General features: G+C 38.2%; 1 protein-coding gene across 3 annotated transcripts in view; it reads right to left on the bottom strand.

Annotated features, from left to right (window-relative positions):
• DOCK1 (dedicator of cytokinesis 1) overlaps positions 1-26,550 on the bottom strand; it is a 455,801-nt gene that overhangs the window by 165,373 nt on the left and 263,878 nt on the right. For all 3 annotated transcript variants that reach the window (XM_083364099.1, XM_083364098.1, XM_083364097.1), the window contains one exon: positions 26,079-26,173. In XM_083364099.1, coding sequence (XP_083220225.1) covers positions 26,079-26,173 — 95 coding nt within the window. The remainder of the gene's footprint in view (positions 1-26,078; positions 26,174-26,550) is intronic.

Here is a 26,550-nt window from a genome sequence, read left to right as displayed (position 1 = left end):
ACTTTAGTTTGGCAAGATTCTATTAGATGTAAGCAAATAAAGGATTTAACTCAATTGGATTTGACTGTCTCGTCTCTAAGCTACATGCAGGAAATCTTATGGGAATTTACAATAATGACTATAGATTTATTTTAATTGGAAAAATAATGTGACAAGATAGTAAAATTTAAGAGAAAAGGGCGCTGGGAATAACAGCTGCTTTAAGTAATATTTTGTATTTTTCTGAATATATACAATAATTACAAGGGAATAATTCAAAATTCTACACACAGTCTATCTCTGTCTACTCAGAAATACAGTAAGTTCCTTGAAACTCATGAGAATTACTTTCAGAGAAGTACATAGGTTTTTCACTTGAAACTGTAAAAGAAAGTTGGAAAGAAATTAAACTTCAGAGAAAGAGGTAAAATTTGGAAATTCCAGATACTGTGAATATAAAGGAACGTTTCTACTGAATTAAGTGGCATTTGTTAGGCAGTAGATAATGCTCTCATAGGATGATCCATTTGATGTTATTTGTTTGGGATTTTTTTGGGATTGAACACTAGTTTTCTGCTATTTCTTTACTGGAAGTGTAAAGGACAGTATTAGCCAGTTAAAAGGACTACTGAGGACTCTCATGTTAGTGTGTAAATGGTGAATTTAGTTAAGAAGGCAAAGCCTGAGAGGCAAAGCTTTTATGTGGAAATGTCAGTTTTGACATCATTTATGCTACCTTAGGGGAGTGGTGCCATTAAAAAAAATGTTATAAGGACTGAAGAAATGGGGAAATAGTAGTAGTTGTTAATTGGTAAAATATATTTTGCAAGCAAAATTTATATAGAATGTGACCGTCTGAGCTGTTGGGATTGATTAAAGATGGAACATGTTCAGGTGCTGTACATATTTAAGGAGGATTACAAGCCAGTTGCCCACACAGCAACAGGGGGATGCCAAAGAGCATACAGAAAGGCAATAGATAGAAAAACAGCATTTTCTTTAGTCTTGCAAATTATTTCTAACATGCTTTATTTAATCTAATCCATATTTAATTAGTGTCTGCTATGCAGTAGTCTGATAGACATTCACATCATTAAGTAGAACCACATAATGATTTCAGTTTTCAGCATTTGAAAAAAGTGTTAATTGCAACCTACTGTCATGCATATTAATGTTTCATATTATTACCATGAAAACTGTTAACAGATATCATTAGTTTTTAACTACTACTCTGTAGGACTGGGTGAAAATAATATAGCTTCTCAGCTTCCTCATAGCTGGGACATTTCCTGTGAATACTCTCTCGTTCAAAGTCTCATCTATTTCAGGGATGATCATAGGAAGGAAAATTCCTGTCTGCCTTCTACTGTCATTCCAAAGTGGATATTTCACAAATATATTTCATACAGGAGGAGGAACAAACTATGCTTTGCTCCAGCGAAACACACCCAAGCATCTAGGGAAGAAGTGTCTTCTCTTATCAATGATTTTCATTGTACCAAATTTTTGGTGGGAGCCTTTATTCCTCCATTTCTCTCTCTCTTTTTCGTTCTTCTGCTGAATGAAGCCGGTTTTTTTCTCCATTTGTGTAAAAGGTGGGAAGTATTGTTGAGAAAAAGCTTTTGATGGAGAAACTCACCAAGAGCTAAGAACTTTAATTTTTCCCTTTCTGACTTGGCACAAAAGGACTGAAGTTCATAGACCTCTTCCCTATTCTTCTCCAGATAGCTTTTGAGAAGGCAAAAATCTGCTTCATGAATAGAATGGAATAATAATTTGTTTCACTTAAATATAGAGAGAAATGATTGTGGTGCTTTTAAAAATTGAGGATCCCTGCAATTTAGCTGCACAGATGTTTTCACCAAGAGAAAGATACTCCTAATGTTAATGAAATATTGATAAAAATATGAAGAAAAATGCACAAAGACAATTTCTAATATTAACAAGGAAGGTTGTCAAAAGATCAGTAATTCCTATTTTTCTATAGGAATATTTAACGTCTCTACCCGACTTCTCTTTCTGCACTATCATACTCAAAGGTAGTTGAATGTTTTAATAATTTCTTCATAAAGCTTTACATACACTACTGGTATATAGTAATTTTTAATGATTTTTAAATTTTTAATAATGATTGCATATATAATGATTGTTTTTATATTGTGATTTAGATTATTTTACAATGCCCAGATTCACTTCTAGTGAGATGGGCAGCTACATAAATTTGATAGATGGATAGATAGATGGATAGATAGATAGATAGATAGATAGATAGATAGATAGATAGATAGATAGATTTTATTTATTTATTTATTTATTTATTTATTTATTTATTTATTATTTATTATTTATTATTTATTATTTATTATTTAGATTTATATACCGCCCTTTCCCGAAGGACTCAGGGCGGTTTACAGGATATTTAAAAGAAAATCAATACAAAAGTTAAAACAATTAAAAAAGATTAAATGAAACCCTGAGAGAAAATAAAAACCCCAGTTAAAATTAAAAATTAAAAATTAAAAATTCTCAGCCTGGGCCAGAGAGCTCGAAGAGCCAGATCTTCAGGTCCCGGCGGAATGAACGGAGATCGGGGGCAGTCCTAAGCTCCGCGGGCAGCTGGTTCCAAAGGGCAGGCGCACCAACTGAGAAGGCCCTATCCCTGGGTGTTACCCGCCGGCAATCTTTAACCGGCAGCACCCTGAGAAGACCCTCCCTGTGGGAACGCACTGGACGAAGGGAGCTTGATGCTGGCAGCAAGCAAGCTTTTATAAACACAATAAATAAAATAATAATGCATTCTTCACATATAAAGACAAGCCAATTTTCAGAATGAGCTATGCTTCCCTTGGTTTAATATCAACCTGAGTTTTGTTGTCAATATATTACTTTCTACTCAGAAATGTAGCTACTCAAAAGTTTCTTTAGTCTAGCATTGGGTGACATGGTGTCTGACACCTTTTTTTGCCAAACAAACCTTACCACATAAATGCACAAATAAATTCTTCAGTCACAGTGTAAATAGCCCAGGCTTGTTAATTATTTAGTTTCACTCACTCCTGAAGTCAAGCACAACAATATTCTATGGTATTATTGTTCAAAATGTGTATAGTGGTTAATAACTCCTGAAAGTAATGTTTTACAAATTGATCCTCCGACAAGATTTTGCTGGTTGAATTTTTACACAGAGACAGTGCTTCTGTGTATCCCACATTAAAATGTATTAGTATTGAGAAGAAACTAGTTATCATCTCTCTGAATGAATAAGCCTGTCACATGTTGTATATATGAATTATCGATCCCCACATTTTCAGCTGATTTAAGATCTCAAGTTGATAGGAACGGAACCTATATAATTGCTCAAATCCAGATAAATCTTTCTCTTTCCCAGGGAGCATCTACTATGTACCTGCAGTCTGATATTTATATTTCATATTTGAACTGCAACTTTCCATGCCTCATCAAGAGCTGTTCCTCAATTTCAATTTCCATTCAGGCTTAAGAAACAACATTAAAATGGCGGTACTGCTAAACAGTGAAAGGAAAAAACTAGTAAACGAACTAGTAAAATGCTAGTTAGAATGGCCCGATGTGTGAAATTAATATCACTCTTTTATTAATTTAGAATTTCAAATGGTCTAAAATATTGATCATTTCTTTTATATATTTGCAGTCATTTAGTTTTTAGCAAAAAATAAAATGAAAATCTTTAGTAAATAAATTTATAAACAGAACCTTGCCATACTGAATAGTATTTGCTGTATTTGGAAAACAATGCATATACATTCTCTCTCTCTGTCATATATATACAATTCTCTTTTAAATTAAACCAGTGTTATGCAAAGCATAAACCAAGGGCACCCAATAGTCCAGGGGTGTCAAACTGCCGGCCTACAGACCAGACGCATCATCCAGAAGCCGCACCCACCCTATTGCTGGCAATGGCAAAACCGTCCCGATACGTTGCGCGATGTTATGTGAGGTCGTGAGTTTGACATGTCTTTAATAGTCCCATAGATACTGACTGCCATTGCTTATCATGACTTTGCCAATCAAGCCTTTCACATACAGAAAAGGTATAAACCAGGTCTGCAGACTTATTCATGTTTGCGATAAAGGAAATACCAGTTCTGGCACATTTTGACTACTATACCACAAGGGTGACAAAAGCCCAGTTTTACCCCAGGCATGCTCATGCTATTTTAGGCAAGTCAACATACTACTGCTGGAATTTCATTAGTTCATGCAATAACAATAAATTCAGAAGATGCATTTACTCAGGAGTGCCTGTTTAAAGATTCCCTGAACTCTTTTGAATCAGATGGATCCTACTAACTTTGTTGATATTTGTTCTATAATAATTACTGGTCTGCTTGATTGCACTGCAACTTAAAATGAATAAAGGAGACGATTAAGGAGGTGGGTGGTAAAAATGGACATACTGCTTTTCTTTCATAGGCTCTGTGGTATTACCTTCCCACAGTGTTTTTTTTCCTGTTCGTCAGGAAGGGAAGACCCATTTCAAAGCAAACAGCAGAATTACTAGAAAAGAAAAAACACACAATCCCGAAATAACAGTTTGACAAGCTTGGAAAACTGACAATCTATTTTTAAAAACAAAAATACAGTGAGTGATATATAGCTATATTATACCATCACACATTGTCATCATTCCATTTTGAAAACATTTTATACACTGTAAGTCTGATTCCTCATGAACAAACAGTCATTCTAAATTTAACCCACCTACTGGAATGCCATCATTTGAGCTATTTTTTTTAAATAGGACTTTACAGTTTTTAACAATGATTTACCTATTATCTCATTCATTTTCATCAATATGCTAAACTGAAAAAAATTGGAACTCCTGAATGTTTATGTTTATGTTTATTATATTTGTATACCGCCCTTCTCCCGAAGGACTCAGGGCGGTGAACATGGCACATATAAAAATACAGAATACAAAAATTAAAAAGAGAATTAAATACGAGCCCAAACTAAAAACAGTAGAAAAATGTAAAAATCCCCAATAAAAACCCCAGCACATCCCCCATCAGGCCAGGCCGGCTTGTTCAAATAGGTAGGTCTTCAAACCGCGTCGGAAGGAGCGAAGGTCAGGTGCCATCCGGAGCTCAACCTGTAGCTGATTCCATAAAGCCGGGGCACCCACAGAGAAGGCCCTCCCCCTGGGGGCTACCAGCCGACATTCTCTGACCGGTGGCACCCTGAGGAGGCCCTCTCTGTGAGAGCGCACAGGGCGGAGGGAAGTTGATGCCGGCAGCAGGTGATCCCCGAGGTACTCTGGACCTATGCCATTTAGGGCCTTAAAAACCATTGCCAAAACCTTGAACCTCATCCGGAAGACAACTGGCAGCCAATGCAGCTCGCGGAGCAAAGGTGTAACATGGGAGTACCGGGAAACTCCCAAGACAACTCTCGCGGCTGCATTCTGTACCAGCTGGAGCCTCCGAGTGGTCTTCAAGGGAAGCCCCATGTAGAGAGCGTTGCAGTAGTCCAGACGAGAGGTCACGAGCGCATGAGTGACCGTACACAGGGCATCCCGGTCTAGATAGGGCCGCAACTGGCGCACCAGGCGAACCTGGGCGAAAGCCCCCCTAGTCACAGTCACTATATGATCTTCCAAAGTAAGCCGCGAATCTAGGAGGACTCCCAAGTTGCAAGCCCTATCTACGGGGGGTAAAACTCACCCCCCATGGAAAGAGGTGGAATATTCTGAATATTCCGGGATGCCGGTATGCACAGCCACTCAGTCTTGTCGGGGTTGAGTTGAAGTCTGTTCCTCCCCATCCAGACACGAACCGCCTCCAGGCAACGGGACATCACGTCGAGGGCATCACTGGGGTGGTTTGGGGTCGAAATGAAAAGCTGGGTATCATCAGCATACTGATGATACCCAACTCCAAAACCACGAATGATCTCACCCAGCGGTTTCATATAGATGTTGAACAGGAGAGGCGAGAGGACCGACCCCTGAGGCACTACACAAACGAGAGACCTCGGGGTCGACCTCTGCCCCCTGCCAACACCGACTGCGAGCATCCCAGGAGATAGGAGGAGAACCACTGAAAAACCGTGCCTCCCACTCCCAATCCTCTGAGACGCCGCAGCAGGATACCATGGTCGATGATATCGAAAGCCGCTGAGAGGTCTAATAGGACTAGGACAGAGGAATAACCCCTGTCCCGGGCCCTCCAGAGATCATTCACCAGAGCGACCAATGCCGTCTCCGTGCTGTACCTGGGCCTGAAACCCGATTTGCACGGTTCTAGATAATCCGCTTCATCCAGGACCAGAGGGAGCTGATGCGCCACCACACTCTCAACAAACTTCGCAAGAAAGCGAAGGTTGGAGACTGGACGAAAGTTATTTAACACAGCTGGGTCCAAGGCAGGCTTCTTGAGGAGAGGTCTCACCACCGCCTCCTTCAAGACGGCGGGGAAACTACCCTCACTCAAAGAGGCAGATATAACCGCCTGGAACCAGCCTCGTGTCCCCTCCCGAGCTGCATACACCAGCCAGGAAGGACACGGGTCCAATAAACATGTGGTGGAACTCAATCTCTCCATAATCCTGTCCATAATCTCACAATGTAGTTCTGCAGAAAAAAGTAAATTTGTGAAGTTATCTCCTGTGCTAATCTTCTATAGCTATGGTTTATTTGCTTTATGATTAAAGAGAGTGGGAATGAATGGGAAACACGGAAAATGAAAGTGGTGATGCTTTCTATTTTTTATTCATTTATTTATTTAATCCCATTTATATCCTGCCCTTCTCCGAAGACTCAGAGCGGCTTACAAGTATAGATTAAGAATATTTAAAATTTTCAAAGATGGTTTTAAACCTTGTTTATGATTCAAGGATTTGAGATTGGACTGAAAATTTGCAAAATTAACTAACATTAGTTACAATCATAAAGAAGCTTTAAAACCACCTTCCAAAAATTTTAAATATTTTTCTCTATATAATCAGTAAAGCAAACAGAAAACCATAATCCAAACCAATCAATATGACAATTAAGAAAGTACTATAGCTATAGAAGATTAGCATAGGAGATAAAACTGCAATTTATTTTCTTTTGTGTATACATTTTTACCCTTTTTATTTAGGATCTTACATAATTAAATACTAAGAAATAGATTTATTTTAATATTCAAAGGCTTGACTTAAAATATTTTAGCATCAAAAACAATCCTACAATAATGTAGTATCCTGTATTACATTTGCTGATTTATCTTATTTCTTTTTTGGTTAATTAAATAATCATTTTAACTTTATTGTTAGCTTAACATACTATGTCAAATAACAGAAAATTTTTAAGTTTAGGACCACCTTAAGTTCAAATCTAATAATGAGTCATAGAAAAATTGTCCTTAGGCAGAATGTTCACAGGAAAATGAGAAAAAGCACTATTTAAACCCAGTTTATCCTCTTCTAAAGACTTGTTCAGTCTTAAGAAGTAAATGAAAGTTTGTGCATTTAATTAGACGGGACTCATATGCTTGAGCAGAATAGGCAGTCCTGTATTATTGATAATGGCTCCTATACTCAGCAGTCAGTATGATATCAATAATTGAGAGAGGGATAAGTAAAAAAAATGCTGAGAACTAGGTTTTTAAGGGACTTTGCTGGCTTATAATAATTTAGTTTTAAAATGTATTAAACCATAATGTTGCTTGATTTGATTTCGACTCAGTGTTAACACGTGAAGCTAAAAAATTGGGTTTATTCAGTAAATCATGATTAACCAAACCATGATTTGCTGCGTGAATATAATCAGTAATTCATTTTGGAATTAGACATATAATTCTAATTGCCTCCCTTGCTCTCCTGGACAAAATTAACATGTTGGCCATGGGTATGTATACTTAAATCACAATGGCTAAGCGTGCACTGAACTATCACTGTATAAATTCCACCCTTTTGTACTTGCATCATAACTTTGCATGCAAATATGTAAGGAGAATTTTTTTGTATCATAACAGATATAACTTGCCTCCTTGGCCCTGGGTTACCTCCGATGCAGGCTTAAAGATCTTAGGTGGTTGTTAAATGAACACGCACTTTGGCTTCCTATTCTAAATAAATATCCAATTTATTTAGATGGATCTATTTCTTTAATTTCCTTATCAATGTAAAGGAATTAATAATTACAGGTAGTCCTCGACTTATGACCACAATTGACCCCAAAATTTCTGTTCCTAAGTGTTAAGTGAGTTTTCCCCCATTTTACAACCTTTCCTGCCACAGTTGTTAAGTGAATTGCTGCAGTTATTAAGGTAGTAATACAGTTGTTAAGTGAATCTGGCTTCCCCATTGACTTTGCTAGTGAGAAGGTCATAAAGGTGATCACATGACTCCATGATACTGCAACCGTCATAAATATGAGTCAGTTGCCAAGCATCTGAATTTTGATCGTGACCATGGGGATGCTGCAACAGTTGAATGTACGAAAAATGGTCATAAGTCACTTTTTTTCAGTGCTGTTGTAATTTTGAATGGTCACTGAACGGATTTAAGTTGAGGACTACCTGTACTAGTAAACAGAAGAAATAACATGTGGCCAATTTCTATAAGCTTATTCTGATTTTGAAAACAAACTTGAACATTTGACAATCTAAATTCCAAGAGTTACTTACATTTCCAATGCCACAATCACTAATATTTTACAAATATGTTTTTGAATAATCAATACAATTCCAGTATTCACACAGCTGAAATTGGCACTGGAAAGATAAGGAAAACATTACATCCTCTTTTCAAAAATAGCTGTTACATGATAATGACTTATGACAAACTTTGTGAAGCACTCCTATTTTAATTTAACACTTCTGCTTAATTACTTAGTTCACACCAAGGCTTTTCTTAGTAACAAACATATCTACATGTTCTTGCTCCTGACACTTGTTAAAAGAGAGTGAAACATAGCAACACTTCAAATGTGATTAACACCTTCAGTGATTTGTTTTAAATAAGTAAAGAAGAAACTCTTACAAAGCCTCACTCGACTGAAGTATTCAAGGTGTTATTACAGAAAGCATAGTCCATATGGTCTGTACAAAGTAGCTTGTTTATTTCTTTCTTATGACTGTCATATTCATTTTGGAAAAAAATATCTAAGCAGAACATACGAAACGTACGGTAATTTTAATTCATGTTATTATCCTCCATATCAGTTTTTCAGTAATATACTTCAACTCGTTTTTATATTGCCTGCTCATTAGAAATCCTTAAACATTTTATGCAGGAAAAAATCAATGTATTAAGACAAAGTGTATAAGCCTTCAAAATACCATCCCTCTTTTTGCCAGCAACACAAACCTTTAATTCTTTCTCTAAAATACATTCTTAAAATAGCCACAAGATGAGATTATTAAGCATTTTGCTAAAGTAAAATATTGTTTTGCCCTCATTTTTACAGTTGTTTTGGTGATTAAATTGGAGAGACAGAGAAGCTTTCTAAAGAGAGGGCAAGGAAAAAAAATAATAATAAGCATTAATCCCCTTAAAGAAATTTATGTGTTAATTATATTCCTGAGCCTTTGGGTCCATCTGCACTTGGAAAATTTACCTTGAGGGTTAGGGTACTCATATGCTACTAGAATTTCAGGAATACAATACAGAACCATTAAGTACTGGAAGTTTTATTTGTGGCAGCGGAAAAACGTTCTTTCAGTATAACACTTGAGTTACCAAATTAGATACTTTGGAATAAAATAAGGCTACTACTTCAAAATCAATCTTATCATACATCAGTGGGAGCAGAGCATTTGGCTTGCCATTAAATAAGAATACAGAATAGCAAGCTCAATGAAATTATAGTTATAGTTAGTTATAGTTTATTTGATTTATATACCGCCCTTCTCCTTGGTAGGGACTCAGGGCGGTTCACAGGGCATATATAAAAAGAAAGACAATACAAAAATTAAAAAAAGGATTAAACCCATGCCCAATTAAAAACAGTAATACAAATTTAAAAAACAATTAAAAACCCATAATCCCCCATCAGGCCAGACCAGCTAATTCGAACAGGTGGGTCTTCAGGCCCCGACGGAAAGTTCGGAGGTCTGGTGCCATCCGGAGCTCCACCGGCAGTTGATTCCATAATGCCGGAGCACCCACAGAGAAGGCCCTCCCCCTGGGGGCCACCAGTCGACATTCCCTGACTGGCGGCACCCTGAGGAGGCCCTCTCTGTGGGAACGCACAGGGCGGAGGGGAGTCGATGCCGGCAGCAGGTGGTCCCTGAGGTATCCCGGACCCATGCCATGTAGGGCCTTAAAGATCGTAACCAACACCTTGAACCTCACCCAAAAGACAACTGGTAACCAATGCAGCTCGCGGAGCAAAGGTGTAACATGGGAGTACCGGGAAACTCCCAAGACAACTCTCGCGGCCGCATTCTGTACCAGTTGGAGCCTCCGAGTGGTCTTCAAGGGAAGCCCCATGTAGAGAGCATTACAGTAGTCAAGGCGAGAGGTCACGAGCGCATGAGTGACCGTACACAGGGCATCCCGGTTCAGATAGGGCCGCAACTGGCGCACCAGGCGAACCTGGGCGAAAGCCCCCCTAGTCACGGCCACTATATGATCTTCCAGGGTAAGCCGTGAATCTAGGAGGACTCCCAAGTTGCGAGCCCTATCCACGGGGGGTAAAAGCTCACCCCCCATAGAAAGAGATGGAACATTTTGAATTAAAACTATATGTAAAGTGGAAGGTTTTGCCATCCTTGCATTCTGTAACAGTGTTTCTCAGTGGGTGACATGAATATTACAGGCAATACACAGACCCTGAATATAACATGGTTCACTACCTCAAGTCCATTCAGGGGAGGGGGGGAGAGGAGGGGAGGGAGGAGAGGAGAGAGGAGTGGAGAGGAGGTCACAGCAACATCTCCAGTCCAGAGGGCTAAGGCAAACGGGTTCACTGATCATAGTTATGACAGCATTCCAGAGGCAGGAAAACCTAGGGCAGATATTCTCCAATATATTTGCTAGGAAAAGCACCTCACTGCATGGCCCTCATTCAATATTTATTGGAGAAAACAGTGGAGACAGAATAGGACCGTAACACACACACACACAAACACACACCACAGACAAATAGACAGGGAAGAAAAGTTTCACATAGCAAATAGGAAAAACTGCTAATAATATTTGAAGACATATTAGCAACCAGGCAGACAGAACAATCTGGGAAAGAGAATTTTTCCAAGAATAATTATCATTCTCGTACAACAGGGGTGTCAAACTCAATTTCATTGAGGGCCGCATCAGCACTGCGGTTGCCCTCAGGGGGCCGGGTGGGTATGGCCTGGGTGGGCGTGGCCTACTGGGTGGGCGTGGCTAGAGTGCGTATGGCCTACTGGGTGGGCATGGCCAGCTCTACATCGTTGGCATCAAGGGTGCCTATGGGGGCCTGGGCAGGAGTGGGACAGATCTGAGGGTCTCTGGCAGAAGGAGGGTCTCTGGGCCAGGGCCAAGGCAGTGGGGGCCGTTCCCTCACTGTTTCCAGGAAGGCTTCGCGGGCCGCATGAAACCACTTTGCGGGCCGGATCTGGCCCCCGGGCCTTGTGTTTGACACGTCTGTCGTACAACAACAATTAAGCACATTTAGTAAAATAAAATATGAAGAATGAGGTCCAAACAGTCCCAAGTGATACTTAAGCCTTTGATATACCAAGGCAGGAGTTCATACAGAAAGGAAAAAAAGTAATTTGCATAGGAAAATGACTAGCCTAAATAATGCTGTAATAAATCTCATTACAGTTCTCATGCTTCACATGATAGGTTTAACATTCAAAAGCTCTTAAACCAATTACATCTTTATAAATTATTTCAAAGGTATTCCCTAATAAGCAGATAACTTTCATCTCTTGCTATCAATGTACTAGTTAATCTTGGCAGACATAGTCAGTATTTTATTAAAAAACATGTTTTTTACAATTCTTTTTAGGTTCTATCAAGTTATAAATCCATTTTTTTTTCTTCCTTTAAAATATTAGAGGCCTAGAAGGACCAAGGTCTGATGCAAGGAGCTGAGACTAGGGACATGTCTATTCCAAACAATCCTCAAATGTCAGCTGAGTCCCACCCACAGCTACACAGAAAAAGGTGAATCTTAACCCTGATTTTATGCTCTAATTATGACTTTTCTTGTATCAAAAATAAAGCTAGTTTGCACAGCCTTTGAATGTTTTCCTGCTAGCTTTTGAGTTTGAGTGAAGTCGGACAATACTAATTTTATTCTTTGTATTTAAATCTATCATATTTACTCAAAAGGAAGATTGTCTTCTTGCCTGCCAATGATTATCCAGTGGTAGGGTTGATTTCACACAACTCTTGTGGAGAGTCATCCTCTTTCCTTCTTGTAAACAAATAAGAAAAAAAAAGTTCAGTAGAGAAAGTTTATTTAAAATATTAGAGGCCTAGAAGGAGCTGTCTTCTTGTCCTTCAGTAGACAGATTACTTAGATGTAATTGTGGTTCTTTCATCATATATGTCTCACAAACGTGGACTTTTCTCCTATAGTCATCTGCAGAATGTTCAAGAGCAGAGTTACTTTTTAGGAGAAAACACCTGCTGTTTACATAGTTTCTTCAGTACTCCCAGCAATGGTTGAAAAGAAAATACAGAATGCCTCAGAGGAAAATGAATATTTGAGTGATTGCTCAAAGAACCTCAATAAGCATATAGGCAAGCAACTATTTATTTATTATTTTGGTCTCATCACATTGTACTTCTGGATGACTTGCAAGCCAGACTCATTGACTGGGGCACCATCAACTTGGTTTGGAAGTACTTTATAAAGATCAAAAGTTGAGATGAAATCACAGTGCCTATAGCTGTAGCTTAGGAGCTTATAAACCATAAAGGCAGGCTCCTCAAAAAGATGGTGCTGAATGTGGCTATTATTTTTATGAAATAGGCATATGCCTTTGGTAAGGAAGTTTTGTAATTATAGAATCCAAAATGACTTATTTCTGTGAAGAGCTGGTGACCTTTCTTTTTGACATTCATAGCACTCCAGTAACTGAGGTGTTTTTCTAATCAGTGTGTCCTACAAACATAAAAAGACAAAACTAATTGAACATTTAATGAATGCAATGATGACATATTCACTGAAGAAGAAAACAAAGACAGCGACATAATATCCTGACTGAAGGAGAACTAGTTATTACCTTCAGAAGCAATGTGGCAGCTGGATATTTTTTTTTTTTACGGCACTTAGATAGCTGTTTTAGCTAGCTGAAGATCATTTTGTTTTTTGTATGTTTTGGAAGGGAAGCTTTTGTAGAATAACTGGGTTGAGAAAGGGAAATATGTGTTTTATAAGGGAGTAGAAACCTACATGATGTTAAGAATATATATGACTGTCTATGCAAGAACTCCCCTTCATGGATTACTGCCTTGTCGTGGCGAAGGGGCTTGCGTAATTCAATGAAGCTATGAGCTATGCCGTGCAGGGCCACCCAAGACGGACAGGTCATAGCAGAGAGTTCTGACAAAACGTGATCCACTGGAGAAGGAAATGGCAACCCACTCCAGTATCTTTGCCATGAAAACCCTATGGACAGTACCAAAAGGCAAAACGATATGACGCTGGAAGATGAGCCCCTCAGGTCGGAAGGCGTCCAATATGCTACTGGGGAAGAGCAGAGGGCTAGTACTAGTAGCGCCAGAAAGAATGAAGCGACTGGGCCAAAGCCGAAAGGACGCTCAGCTGTGGATGTGTCTGGTGGTGAAAGGAAAGTCCGATGCTGTAAAGATTTTTTCTCCATAGGAACCTGGAATGTAAGATCCATGAATCAAGGAAAACTGGACGTGGTCAAACAAGAGATGACAAGACTGAACATTGACATCTTAGGTATCAGCGAACTAAAATGGACAGGAATGGGTGAATTTAATTCAGATGACCATCAGGTATACTACTGTGGGCAAGAATCCTTCAGAAGAAATGGAGTAGCCTTCATAGTCAATAAAAGAGTAGGAAAAGCAATACTGGGATACAATCCTCAAAATGACAGAATGATCTCAGTTCGAATCCAAGGCAAACCATTCAATATCACAGTAGTCCAAGTCTATGCCCCAACCACCAGTGCTGAAGAGGATGAAATTGACCAGTTCTATGAAGCACTACAGCACCTTATAGAACTAACACCAAAAAATGATGTTCTTATCATCATGGGGGATTGGAATGCTAAAGTAGGAAGCCAAAAGATACCTGGAATAACAGGCAAGTTTGGCCTTGGAGTGCAAAATGAAGCAGGGCACAGGCTGATAGAATTCTGTCAAGAGAATACGATGGTCATAGCAAACACTCTTTTCCAACAACCCAAGAGACGGCTCTACACATGGACATCACCAGATGGTCAACACAGAAATCAGATTGACTATATGCTCTGCAGCCAAAGATGGAGAAGCTCTATACAGTCAGTAAAAACAAGACCAGGAGCTGACTGTGGCTCAGACCATGAGCTTCTCCTTGCAAAGTTTAGGCTTAAACTGAAGAAAGTAGGGAAAAGCACTAGGCCAGTCAGGTATGAATTAAATCATATCCCTGTTGAATATACAGTAGAGGTGACAAATAGATTTAAGGAATTAGATCTGATAGACAGAGTGCCTGAAGAACTATGGACAGAGGTTCGTGACATTGTACAACAGGTAGCAACCAAAATCATCCCAAAGAAAAAGAAATGCAAGAAAGCAAAATGGCTGTCTGAGGAAGCTTTGCAAATAGCTGAGGAAAGGAGGGAAGCGAAAGGCAAGGGAGAAAAAGAAAGATACACCCAATTGAATGCAGAATTCCAGAGAATAGCTAGAAGAGATAAGAATGCCTTCTTAAATGAACAGTGCAAAGAAATAGAAGAAAACAATAGAATAGGGAGGACCAGAGATCTTTTCAAGAAAATTGGAGAAATGAAGGGAACGTTTAATGCAAAAATGGGCATGATAAAGGACCAAAATGGCAGGGACCTAACAGAGGCAGAAGAGATTAAGAAGACGTGGCAAAATTACACAGAAGAACTATACAAGAATGAGCTTAACGTCCCTGATAATCACAATGAGGTGGTCACTGACCTCGAGCCAGACATCCTAGAATGTGAAGTGAAGTGGGCCTTAGAAAAGCTGAGCAACAACAAAGCTAGTGGAGGTGACAGTATTCCAGCTGAGCTATTCAAAATCTTAAAAGACAATGCAGTAAAAGTGCTACACTCAATTTGCCAGCAAATTTGGAAAACTCAACAGTGGCCACAGGATTGGAAAAGATCAGTTTACATTCCAATTCCTAAGAAAGGCAGTGCCAAAGAATGTTCAAACTATCGCACCATTGCACTCATTTCTCATGCTAGTAAAGTCATGCTTAAAATCCTACAAGCTAGACTTCAGCAGTATGTGGATCGAGAACTACCAGAAGTGCAGGCAGGATTTCGAAGAGGCAGAGGAACTAGAGATCAAATTGCCAACATACGCTGGATCATGGAGAAAGCTAGGGAGTTCCAGAAAAACATCTACTTCTGCTTCATTGACTATGCTAAAGCCTTTGATTGTGTGGATCATAACAAACTGTGGCAAGTTCTTAAAGAGATGGGAGTACCAGACCATCTTATTTGTCTCTTGAGAAACCTATATGCGGGTCAAGAAGCAACAGTGAGAACTGGACACGGAACCACTGATTGGTTCAAAATTGGGAAAGGAGTCCGGCAAGGCTGTATACTGTCGCCCTGCCTATTTAACTTATATGCAGAGCACATCATGAGAAAGGCAGGGCTAGATGAATCAAAAGTTGGAATTAAGATTGCCGGAAGAAATATCAACAACCTAAGATACGCAGATGATACCACTCTAATGGCAGAAAGTGAAGAAGAACTAAAGAGCCTCTTGTTGCAGGTGAAGAAGGAGAGTGCAAAACTTGGGTTGAAACTTAACATTAAGAAAACCAAGATCATGGCATCTGGCCCTCTCAATTCCTGGCAAATAGATGGGGAAGAAATGGAGGTAGTGACAGATTTTATTTTCCTGGGCTCCAAGATCACTGCAGATGGGGACTGTAGCCAAGAAATTAAAAGACGCTTGCTCCTGGGGAGGAAAGCCATGGCAAATCTAGACAGCACACTAAAAAGCAGAGACATCACCCTGTCAACAAAAGTGCGTATAGTCAAGGCTATGGTCTTTCCAGTTGCAATGTATGGTAGTGAAAGTTGGACCATAAGAAAGGCTGAGCGCCAAAGAATTGAGGCCTTTGAACTGTGGTGCTGGAGAAGACTCCTGCGAGTCCCTTGGACTGCAAGGCGATCAAACCGGTCAGTCCTAGAGGAGATCAATCCTGACTGCTCTTTAGAAGGCCAGATCCTGAAGCTAAAACTCAAGTACTTTGGCCACCTAATGAGAAGGAAGGACTCCCTGGAGAAGAGCCTAATGCTGGGGAAGATCGAGGGCAATAGAAGAAGGGGACGACAGAGAATGAGGTGGCTGGATGGAGTCACTGAAGCAGTAGGCGTGAGCTTAAATGGACTCCAGAAGATGGTAGAGGACAGGAAGGCCTGGAGGAAAGTTGTCCATAGGGTCGCGATGGGTCGGACACGACTTCGCAGCTAACAACAACATGCAAGAACTGTCTGAGTAAGAAGCAGAAAGGGACATTTTTGGAAGGGAAGCGGAAATAGGAATGGCAGTTGATTGGGTCCAGAGTTTGAGCCATCCCATAGAACTAGTAAAACTGATTTGTCTTTTCAGGATAGTGGCAGAGGTGATAGAAGGTAAAGGCAAATTACTACTGGAAGATGACAAAGCAGCAGTAAATATCCCACTCAATAGGACAGCTGTACAATGGTGACGCAGGAGGAGAATCCAATTCTCCTAGGTTGATTGGTTGATTTTTTGTAACAGATAAGATGTGATCTGAATATTGTAGGCACTCATATTTATCCTTTTCTGTTCAAACTACAGGTTGTGATTACACTGGACCCCTGTCAGGGTGAAGGGCCCACTAGGATGGCCCACCACAGGTGCCTGATGTAACTGGATGACTTTCGGAGGTACTTGGGGATTTTCCAGATGATTTGGCAGAATGTTATCCCTTGTGGATCTTTGGAATACAAAGACCACCAGATCGCTTGATGATTTTGCTTCTGCAAGGCCTCTTCCCTGTCACTGTAGGGCTTCTTGGAACTTAGAATATGGAAGATGACACAAGTGAAAAGGTACTTCAAGTGGCTGTATTGTAATTAAGTGTGAACTGACTGAGAATTGGCATGAGCTCATATTTGTGTCTCCAGGGTGGTCATAAGAGCAGAGGAGCTTCTGTTCTATTGCATCTGTGAGCCAGTAGTGCTGTCCAGAATGACCCAGGGCCTTTTAGGGAAGAATGAAAGGGATAAACCACTCCTAGGCCATCTAAATAAATGTGTAGGTTTTCCTCCAGGTATATAATGCCTATTCATTCTGGTCTGGATACTAGTTGACTAGAGATTGTGGAAACTAATGAAATGGATATAATTTCTGTACATGAATTCTGTCACAAAATAAATTCTGTTTTTATCTAGTAAGAGATATTAAAAATAAAATTAACTCAGAATATCCAAATTAAATGGGAGTTTTTGAGATTTTTTTTCATAAAAGTTGTAAAATAGTAGGACATGATACCAAGATTCTACAGACCACAAATTGCACAGACAAACTTTCTGCATAAAGGATCTTCATAAATCTGTCCTCAATGTCTGCTGATGGTAAATGTTAAATCATAGCATTGAAAAGGTTCTTCAGTATTTACAGATAGTTGACTGGTCTGAATGCCTTGCTACTTTGAAAGAATATATACACATTCTTAATGCTGTCCTAAAAGGTTCTCTACTACAGTCCATTTATATCTCTAAATTGAAGATCTTTCTATTAAGTATTAACGTAGCCTGGTCCTGTCCCAGGCCAAAATCCATGATGGTGCAGCTTTTCTTTAATTTTCAACTTCTAGGTGGAATGGAAACTGCTACCAATGTAAGTGATGCAAAACCCTAAAGGCAAAATATTAGCTTAGCCAATTTCTAAAATGTTGATCCATATTCTGGCTCTATTATAATAAATTCTACTTCTTTCACACTTCAGTGATAATTGGTAGATTGACACTAGGGCTTAACTGAGCCTGATTAAGAATCTTTGACAATACCTAAGTTTCAAGAATTTCAGTGCTCTGGAATATATCCTACTCATCCAGTATCAAAGAAGAAAATAATCATTGTTAAATAAAAAAATATTAAAATCATCATCATCATCACCATCATTAAAAAAAATAGTGAACCACCTGGTTAGATGCTGCAAAAAGGTCGCACAGATTGACTACAAAAATGACATGACAAAATAGCAACAATGGTGCATTGGAAGATCTGCAAGAAATACCATTTGCCTGGAAGCAAGAACTGGTGGGATCATAAAACAGACAAAGTCATAGAAGAGGTAGAAGCTAAAATGCTCTGAGACTTTAGAATTCAAACAGATAGACACTTTCCACATAACACTCCAGGCATAATCATTGTTGACAAGAAAGACAAAAAAGTGAACTGATGAAGTTACCTAGTTCCAATGGAAGTGTCTGGTAACTGGTTGGATGTTTTTTCATACACTTTTATATGGTCACAGTCCATTCACTGGAAACAAGATTAGTCTACAAACATAAGAAAACAGTCAAGAAGCCCTACTGAAGAAGTGAAAGTGACTGAAGACTCTACTGGTTAAGTAAAATTGGGACTCCTACATTCTTGTAAGGAAGAATTCCAGACCTATTCTCTATACTGTAAACTTAAAAAAAAATCAAGTGAAAGAAATAAATCACTTGTTTCAAAGTAAACTTTATCAATAGATCAAGCTCAATACAGAGTTGTTACCTTTACCTAGTAATTTTAATTATCTATAGAAATATATAAAAGAAATGTAAATTTTTAGTAGTTTACTATAAATTAACTTTTTCTTCATTGATTAGTATTGCTGTGGCAACTATCAGTCAGGACTTAATTACTGTCTAAATCAATGAGAAGAAAAACAAGGAGAAAATGATAAAATGTTTTTTTAATTGAGGGATAGATAGATTGATGAAATTGGCTCTATTCATTAAAAAAGAGCATCATTAATTTCCATAAGTTTCTTATCATTCACAAAAAAGAGTATACACATAGCATTGAAAAAATAAACAAATATTTAATCATGTTAAAATCATTGTAATTTGGCTTTGACTCATTCATCAATAGAAATTATACACTAGAGGACAGAAATCTAAACAAGTATTGCAGCATAAACTATGATGAATGCTCAGCTTATTTTCAGCACTAGACAGATTGTAATGTTATTTCTACACATGGCTGAAGCTTTTTCTAAATTACATTACTGTAAAATAAAGAAACTCAATATAGCACTTAACACCCTAAGGAGGAAATGCCATACAAAATAAAACAAAATAAAGACATTTACTTGATTAGGATTAGTAACATTACAATATTATCAATATTAATATAATAATATTTAAAAAATTCAGAAGTGATTTTTAATGTATTAATTGATTAATATTGAACATGTAAGAAAAATGTTATGTTAAGGCTTAAGAAATATCACAGATTAGTGAACCAAATTGTTAATCCATCTGTTCAGTTCTATACAAGTTTTTTTGTATGTAAGGAAATAATATATTCCTAACTGCTAGAAAATCAGCACCCATAAACTCTGTATTCCTAAGTGAATTACACCATTGTGTATATTAAAAGCAAGTATCTAAAATATACATAAAGTACATGTTTTGTTCAACAGATGACTATTGGTATGGAAAATTTATCAAGGAAACAGCTCCTTCTTGTAAACCATCAAATCACTTTCATTTTAGGTAAAGCTAGAAACAATTAGGCTAATTTAATCTCCTTGATTTTGTTTCTAGTTCATTGGGTTAATGGAATTTTTAATCATTTCCTGACTAAATTTGGACAGCCATCATTGTATCTAGTTAGTACTTTAGAAGTACTAAAAGTCAGTCTTGCAAACAGCTAGAAGAATACTGCATGAAGGGCCGCATCATACTTGAGTTTGTGCAAGTCAAAAGTATTCAAACACAAATTACTGCTCATAAGGATCATTAAAGACAAACGAGAAAAAGAACTGCCCAACCAACAAGGTGTCAAGAACAGAGGGCAAGAACATACAGAAGAGCTGTATGCCAGCAATAATGAAGTCTACCTTCTTCAGGATGAGGAAACAGAAGCAGAATTAGAACCAGTCATCCTTCGGAAAGATCATGTGGGCAATGAGTTACTATGTCCCCCTGAAAATAAGACCGGGTCTTTCTTTTTTTTTTGCCTCCAAAACAGGCACCAGGTCTTATTTTTTGGGGACGTCTTACTCACCTCCGGCACTGACAGCCCAGCCCAGCTGGTCCACTTTTTCTGGGGCTGAAGGAGCATTCTGCAGCTGCATTCTGGCCTGCATTTTGCAGTCAGGCCTTTCCAGAATGCCTATGCAGCCAAGTACTGAGCTATGGATTCAATTCATAGCTCAGTATTTGGCTGCAGATGTCTTGTAGAACTGAGCTAAGGATTGAATCCATAGCTTGGTTCTTGCCTGCACAGGCCGTCCAGAAAGGCCTGTGACAGAGAAATGCAGGCCTGGCTGCAGAAGATGCCTCAGAAGAAGTGAGCAGGTGAGGAGAGGCTGGCTGCAAGGTAAGTGGGTACGGGGTGTGTGGGACAGCTCCACCCCTCCAACCTAGCTGATTTTTAAGTGTGTGCCTTGCCCCCAAACTAGGCTTATTTTTGGGGTAGGGCTTATTATATTAGGCTCACCCCCCAAAAATTTAAGCTAGGGCTTATTTTCAGGTAGGCTTTACTTTAAGGAAAACACGGTAACTGCCAAATAAGACTCCATATGTTTATATTTTCAAGATAGAGAAGGAAGTGTGGCACGGGTGAATTTTTTTCACCCCTCTTACTCAACCTATCAATAAAAGTATAAAACACCTGATCAAAAGAATTAAAGAAGGAAGTGAGAAATTTGCCATCTTCCTGAACATCAGAAAGATCAAGCTTATGACCATTACGAGGAATGTAAACATCAAAATACCAATTGATGGCGAAGAGATTGAATGTACAAGAATTCACTTTCCTAGAATTGCAGATTGATCAAAGCAGTGAATGAAGTCTAGAAATAAAGCATCAAAATACACTGGGTTGCACAGCAATGATGAACATGAATAGAGTATGAAAACACAAAGAGATCAGTTTGGCAACTAAAAGCAGATTAATCCACACTGTGGTGTGACCCATAGCTACCTATGATTGCAAAAGTTGGACCATGAAGAAATTAGATAGGGAAAATCAACTTGTTTAAACTGTGGTGTTAGAGAAGGTTCTTGTGTGTTTCTTGGACAGTAAAGGTGACAAACAAGCAAGTACTGGAATGTATAAAACAAAACATTGCTTGAAGGCCAAATCACAAAATTCTACCTTACTGATTTCAGCCATATCATGCACCCAAACTCACCAGAGAAGGTTGTTATGCGGTCAGCGGTAAAAGGAAACGATGCCACCAAAAACCACAGTGATAAGATACCATCAAAGCCAGATTATAAAACAACTGAAATAAACCGTAAAGATTGGAAAATGTGGAGAACTGATCCACAGAATTTCTGAGGTTGAAAGGACAGCATCTTTTATTTTAGAATGTCCTTCTAAGAAAAAAAAAGTTCAGCACAATAATAACTGATGCAAGGTGGTAATTAGTAAATGTCCTCCATCTTCTGTTTTTTTGCACATGCACTGCTGGTATCTGCAATAGGAATCTATCAATCAGAACATATACAGTGAGGAACGGAGCATCAGTGAAGTGCTGGAATTTCACAAATCTGGACTGCAAAGTCTGTTCTGCACTATTCCACAGTAGCCACATTTTGTACAAGCTAAAGCTTCTGGGTGATCTTTAATGATAATCCCTCAAAAAGTGCTCAGATAGAGCATATATAAACAAAACAATAAGTAATACGAGCATGATGACAATTGGCAACCATTGAAAACAGCACTGTAGTAACTGTGGCCATCAAATTTCTGTACTAAAATAACCATTCATTTCTATCATTGAAGGGGTAACCCTCTCTAGCAGTTATATGAAAAAAACTTATATAAAATATTTTTAAACTCAAGATTTCTTAAAATTCACTATTTGTTACATGTTTAGAAAACATTAGTTTTTTTAATATATTTTGAAGGTTGCGAAAAGCAGTATTTTTGCCTTACTCCCTTTTCCCAAGGAATAAATATGATGGACTTCAAACACAGGAATACAACTTTTTTTTATTTTTGAAAGCAAATAGCATTTAACAGGGGCCATGAGAATAAAGTTTAATTGGATTGGCAAAAATCTTCAACAGATTCCCCCCCCCCCCCAACTCCAGAAAGAGCTAGACTGAGATTTAAGTTTAGAAAATTAAAATGTAGAAAAGAACCTTGGAGTATAGTATCTCTTAGGACAAAATACTCAAAATAATTATGCAGAGGACTTTACCTAACAGTATACTGGCAGAGACTGCTCCTTTCAATGATGATATGTGGTTTGATTTTTGGGGGGTTAACCCACCACCAAATAAACATTTTGTACTACAGTAATTACAATCAACCAGTGAAAAAAACTCCAGAGAAAATCAGTTCTATCCTAGAATTTATATCCTTCAGGAATACAGTGGTTAAGCCAGATGATGCTAATTAGATCTGCAAGCATTGTATTTATCAAATTCATGTGGAGAGAAAGCATAATCTAACCTGCATGTTGTATGTGCTGCAAGTACTAATGAAGCTACTTCATTGCAAGATTAAAAATTATTCCACCTTTATGTCTCAGCAGATGGCAGCATCTAGCTGATCTCATCTAAGCTTGGAAGCTAGGGAAGATCAAGCTACTAACTAGGCCAAACTTGAAAGTAAAAAAAATAGAATACTATAAAAGAATATCAGAAATATAGGTTAGATTGGGAATCTGAAATACTTCCTGGAAGGGCAGTGACAAAAAGGTACTGGATTGCTCTTCCCGAAATTAGATGTTTTTTCCCATGTAGTCACTGGGAATCTTGACTTAAGGATATATTTATCTTTTTATAATAGTATATTTAACTATAATACCACAGGCTATTAAATATACTATAATTTATATAGCCACCCAGAATTCAATATAGCCATGATGGCGAAACTTTTAGAGACTGACTGAGTGCCCAATAACCACCCCGGCCCCCTGCCCACCCCATCCCGTGCCCCGCCCATCCACAGGGCCACCCACCACCTCCACGGCCCACCACAGATCTCCTGGTCAGCCCTGCAGTGCAATGGCAGCCATGCTCTCTCCCTGAGCTCCTCAGCATCATCTGCACATGATGGGGCATGAGGGTGGAGTCTTGTCCCTGCTGCCCAGCTGCCATGTCCATGAGGGCTGCGCCTGGGGGTGACTCTCCTCTTGGGGGACTGCTGGTGAGGGTGGGGCCGTGGTGGGACACGGGGCTGGGATGATGATGCACGTACCCACAGAGAGGGCTCTGAGTGCTGCCTCTGGCACGTGTGCCATAGGTTCACCACCACTTTAATATAGCATGGGAGGCTATATAAATGTTTTCAATCAATCAATCAATTTCACAAATTTATGAGTTATAATCCAAAACCATCATTAAGGCTATCTACTTGCACTGTTCTCTTCTTCCATTTTCTGTTATTGTTCAAATCCTTAACACTATTCAATCAGAATGCTATTTTCCAGTCCAAAAGACTTTTTTAAAAAATAGTAAAACATCACTGACTTTCTGAAATATACATTACTGTGGGGTTTTTTTTAATGATCATTTCTAAATGGAAACTTTTAGAGCATTATCATTTCATAGACGCATCAGAGAACAAATGAGAGAATATTTAAAATATCAAATTCTCTTTCAAAGAAACCTAGAATTATTTCTATTCCTGGAGAACTAATTAGTAAATAATGTACAATTAAGAGGCATTGTTAGCAGCATTTGGGGGAAAAAACGTGTTATATTACTCATTCTACTTGAGCTAATAAAGAATTGAAAAGATTTCCTGTCCAGATCCAAAACTGCTTCTCATTATTGTAAAAACAAAATAAATTCTGGACAGTCAGAATCTTTTTCAAAGAACCATGGGGACATAACTGAGAATGGAAACTGTAATGCACACTTGTGTACCAGGCAATATGCACACCTCAAACATTTTACTCTGTGTGCATCTCTGTTCGTGAGAACAGAATCATCTCTTTCAAAAAAATATTGCAACAACTCCCCTCAAAATTCCAAGAAATAATGAATAACATATATCGTTACTGTCTCTATAAACTGATGTAGGATGACCAAGAGTATGAAAACCTTTCCTAGTTATTGTATTTTTAACCTGGCAGGGATACCAGGAAAACAAGATTCTTTTATGCGTAACCCACATCAAATTGCAAACAGTACATTACATGAATTAAATGTCAACAATTTTAATAGGATTGTAGAATCAGATGATGCAAATAATCCACTTTAAAATAAATTATCATGCACAAATTTAAAGCTGATTGTTTGTTGTAAATCATATGAACTAAGTTTCTGAAAAAGCCATTTTTAAAGAGACGCTTGTCAATAGTAACTGAATGTACAATTTAAAGACCCATTCTTTAATTTTAATTACAGTCTATAGACACAAAAACTAATCTTAGAGGAAATTTTATTTCAAAAGATATTTTCTGCCAGAACGTAATAATTCAGATCTTGACACGAGTATAGCTGAATACTAGATGGTGTTTTTTTTTTTTAAAAAAAGCTCTTTACTGAAGTTTCCCTATTGCAGAAATGTTTTGAAGTTAGATTTAAACCCTTAATTAAAAAAATGAAAATGAAAAGCTGCTTAGACTTCTGTGCAAGGAATGACTTAAGGAAGATCATACTACAGTCACACAGTTAGACCAGTATGATTATTTCCATTGCTCAGATACATACAGAACACACAGGACCTTAATGGATACTTCTAAGGAAGCTGCTTTTAGCAGTCTACCTGCAAAAGCATATTTTGATTAAACATGCTGATTATTTGATGGGAACATGGTGCTAATCTATGGCCACAAAATATGCACTAAGTGTGGTAGCACAATTTCATTAGAATGTAAGCTGCAGTGCATCTGATGAAGAGAGCTGCTGACTGCTGGGAAATACAATTCACAGTAATATAATTTAAAGGGACAATATAATATTAAATATAATATGGACAAATGATAGGAGAAGAATAGTAGTAAAAATCATTTCTACTACTGATGAGTCGAAAAACTTTTTTATGTATGAACTTACTCCAAAAGCCTTTTCAAGGAACTTTTCTTTTTCTGTTGGAATTATTATAAAAGGAAGAATACTTAATGAGCATTATAGATTGTAATTACAACAGAAAGTTCATTAAGTCAAGAAGTAGGCAACTTTTTTCTGTGCACTGATCTGCTAGCCAGGAGAAAGCGTTCTCTTCTTCAGGCTGGCCTAAACGATCACTTAAACCAGAGTTCCCACCCTTTCCTTCTTTGCGGACCGATGGGGGATGGTTCCATGCAAGCAGCCAGCAAGCCTGCGAGTGCAGCTCCAATTCCACAAGCAGTGTACATGTGCGCCTGCTCCTCACACAAATGGAGTATGCATGCACATGCTCACTTGCTGCTCATGCAAGTGGGGATGCGCATGTGCACGCTCATCTATTTCCGCAGCCCAGTTACGAATAGTTCATGGCCCACTATTGGGCCACAGCCCAGAAGTTGGGGATCCCTGACTTAAGCAATGGTTTACTAATTCAAAGTTTGCTAATTGAAACAAGAGGCAAGGAGCAAAATCAGTGATGCTATATTGTCATGTCTGAATAAGATCACAGGCAATTTTATTAGTCATTATTAAAAATTCCCTTTATAATTCTGGATAGCAAAATATTTAGTTTAACCAAAAGAAAAAGCTTCCATGTGGGTGAGAAAGAATGTTGACAATGTAATTGGGTAAAGTCAAAGATTTAATGTAACAAAATAATAATATCTAAGAAAATTTATTGATTTTCTTTTGTACTTACTTATTCTGCATCATGTTCATTATAACCCAGTCAGAAGGATAGACATTTTTCCCAATAAGATTTTTGAACATGATGAATGTTTCCATAAGGAAGTCCTAAAATAGAAAGCAAAACTTATGACTGCTATTTTACATAAAGAATAAAATAAAAATTACTTACATTTCTAAAAATAATAGGAATAATGGAAGAAAATACTCATGGAAGTTACAATTAAATTGAAAAAATCTTGCTGAACAAATAAATGTATCAGATTACCTCTAATCAATACTGTATGATTGAATCATACCATAAGACATTTTATTAGTAATGCTATCTCCAAGCAAAGCAGATTTGTAACAAAACTAATACTGCAAGAATAAACAACCTATAAATGTCTATAAATGTCTCAGACTGTAGTTCCAAAGTTCCAGATCCCTCACTATAGAGAACTATTGTTTATTTTTACTGTAGATTGGGTTTTATATCAATTGTC

Source organism: Vipera ursinii (genome assembly GCF_947247035.1).
Source record: "Vipera ursinii genome assembly, chromosome: 5".
Taxonomy (NCBI): Eukaryota; Metazoa; Chordata; class Lepidosauria; order Squamata; family Viperidae; genus Vipera; species Vipera ursinii.
The sequence above is the reverse complement of the archived record's forward strand: the minus strand, read 5'-3'. Positions and strand labels throughout refer to the sequence as shown.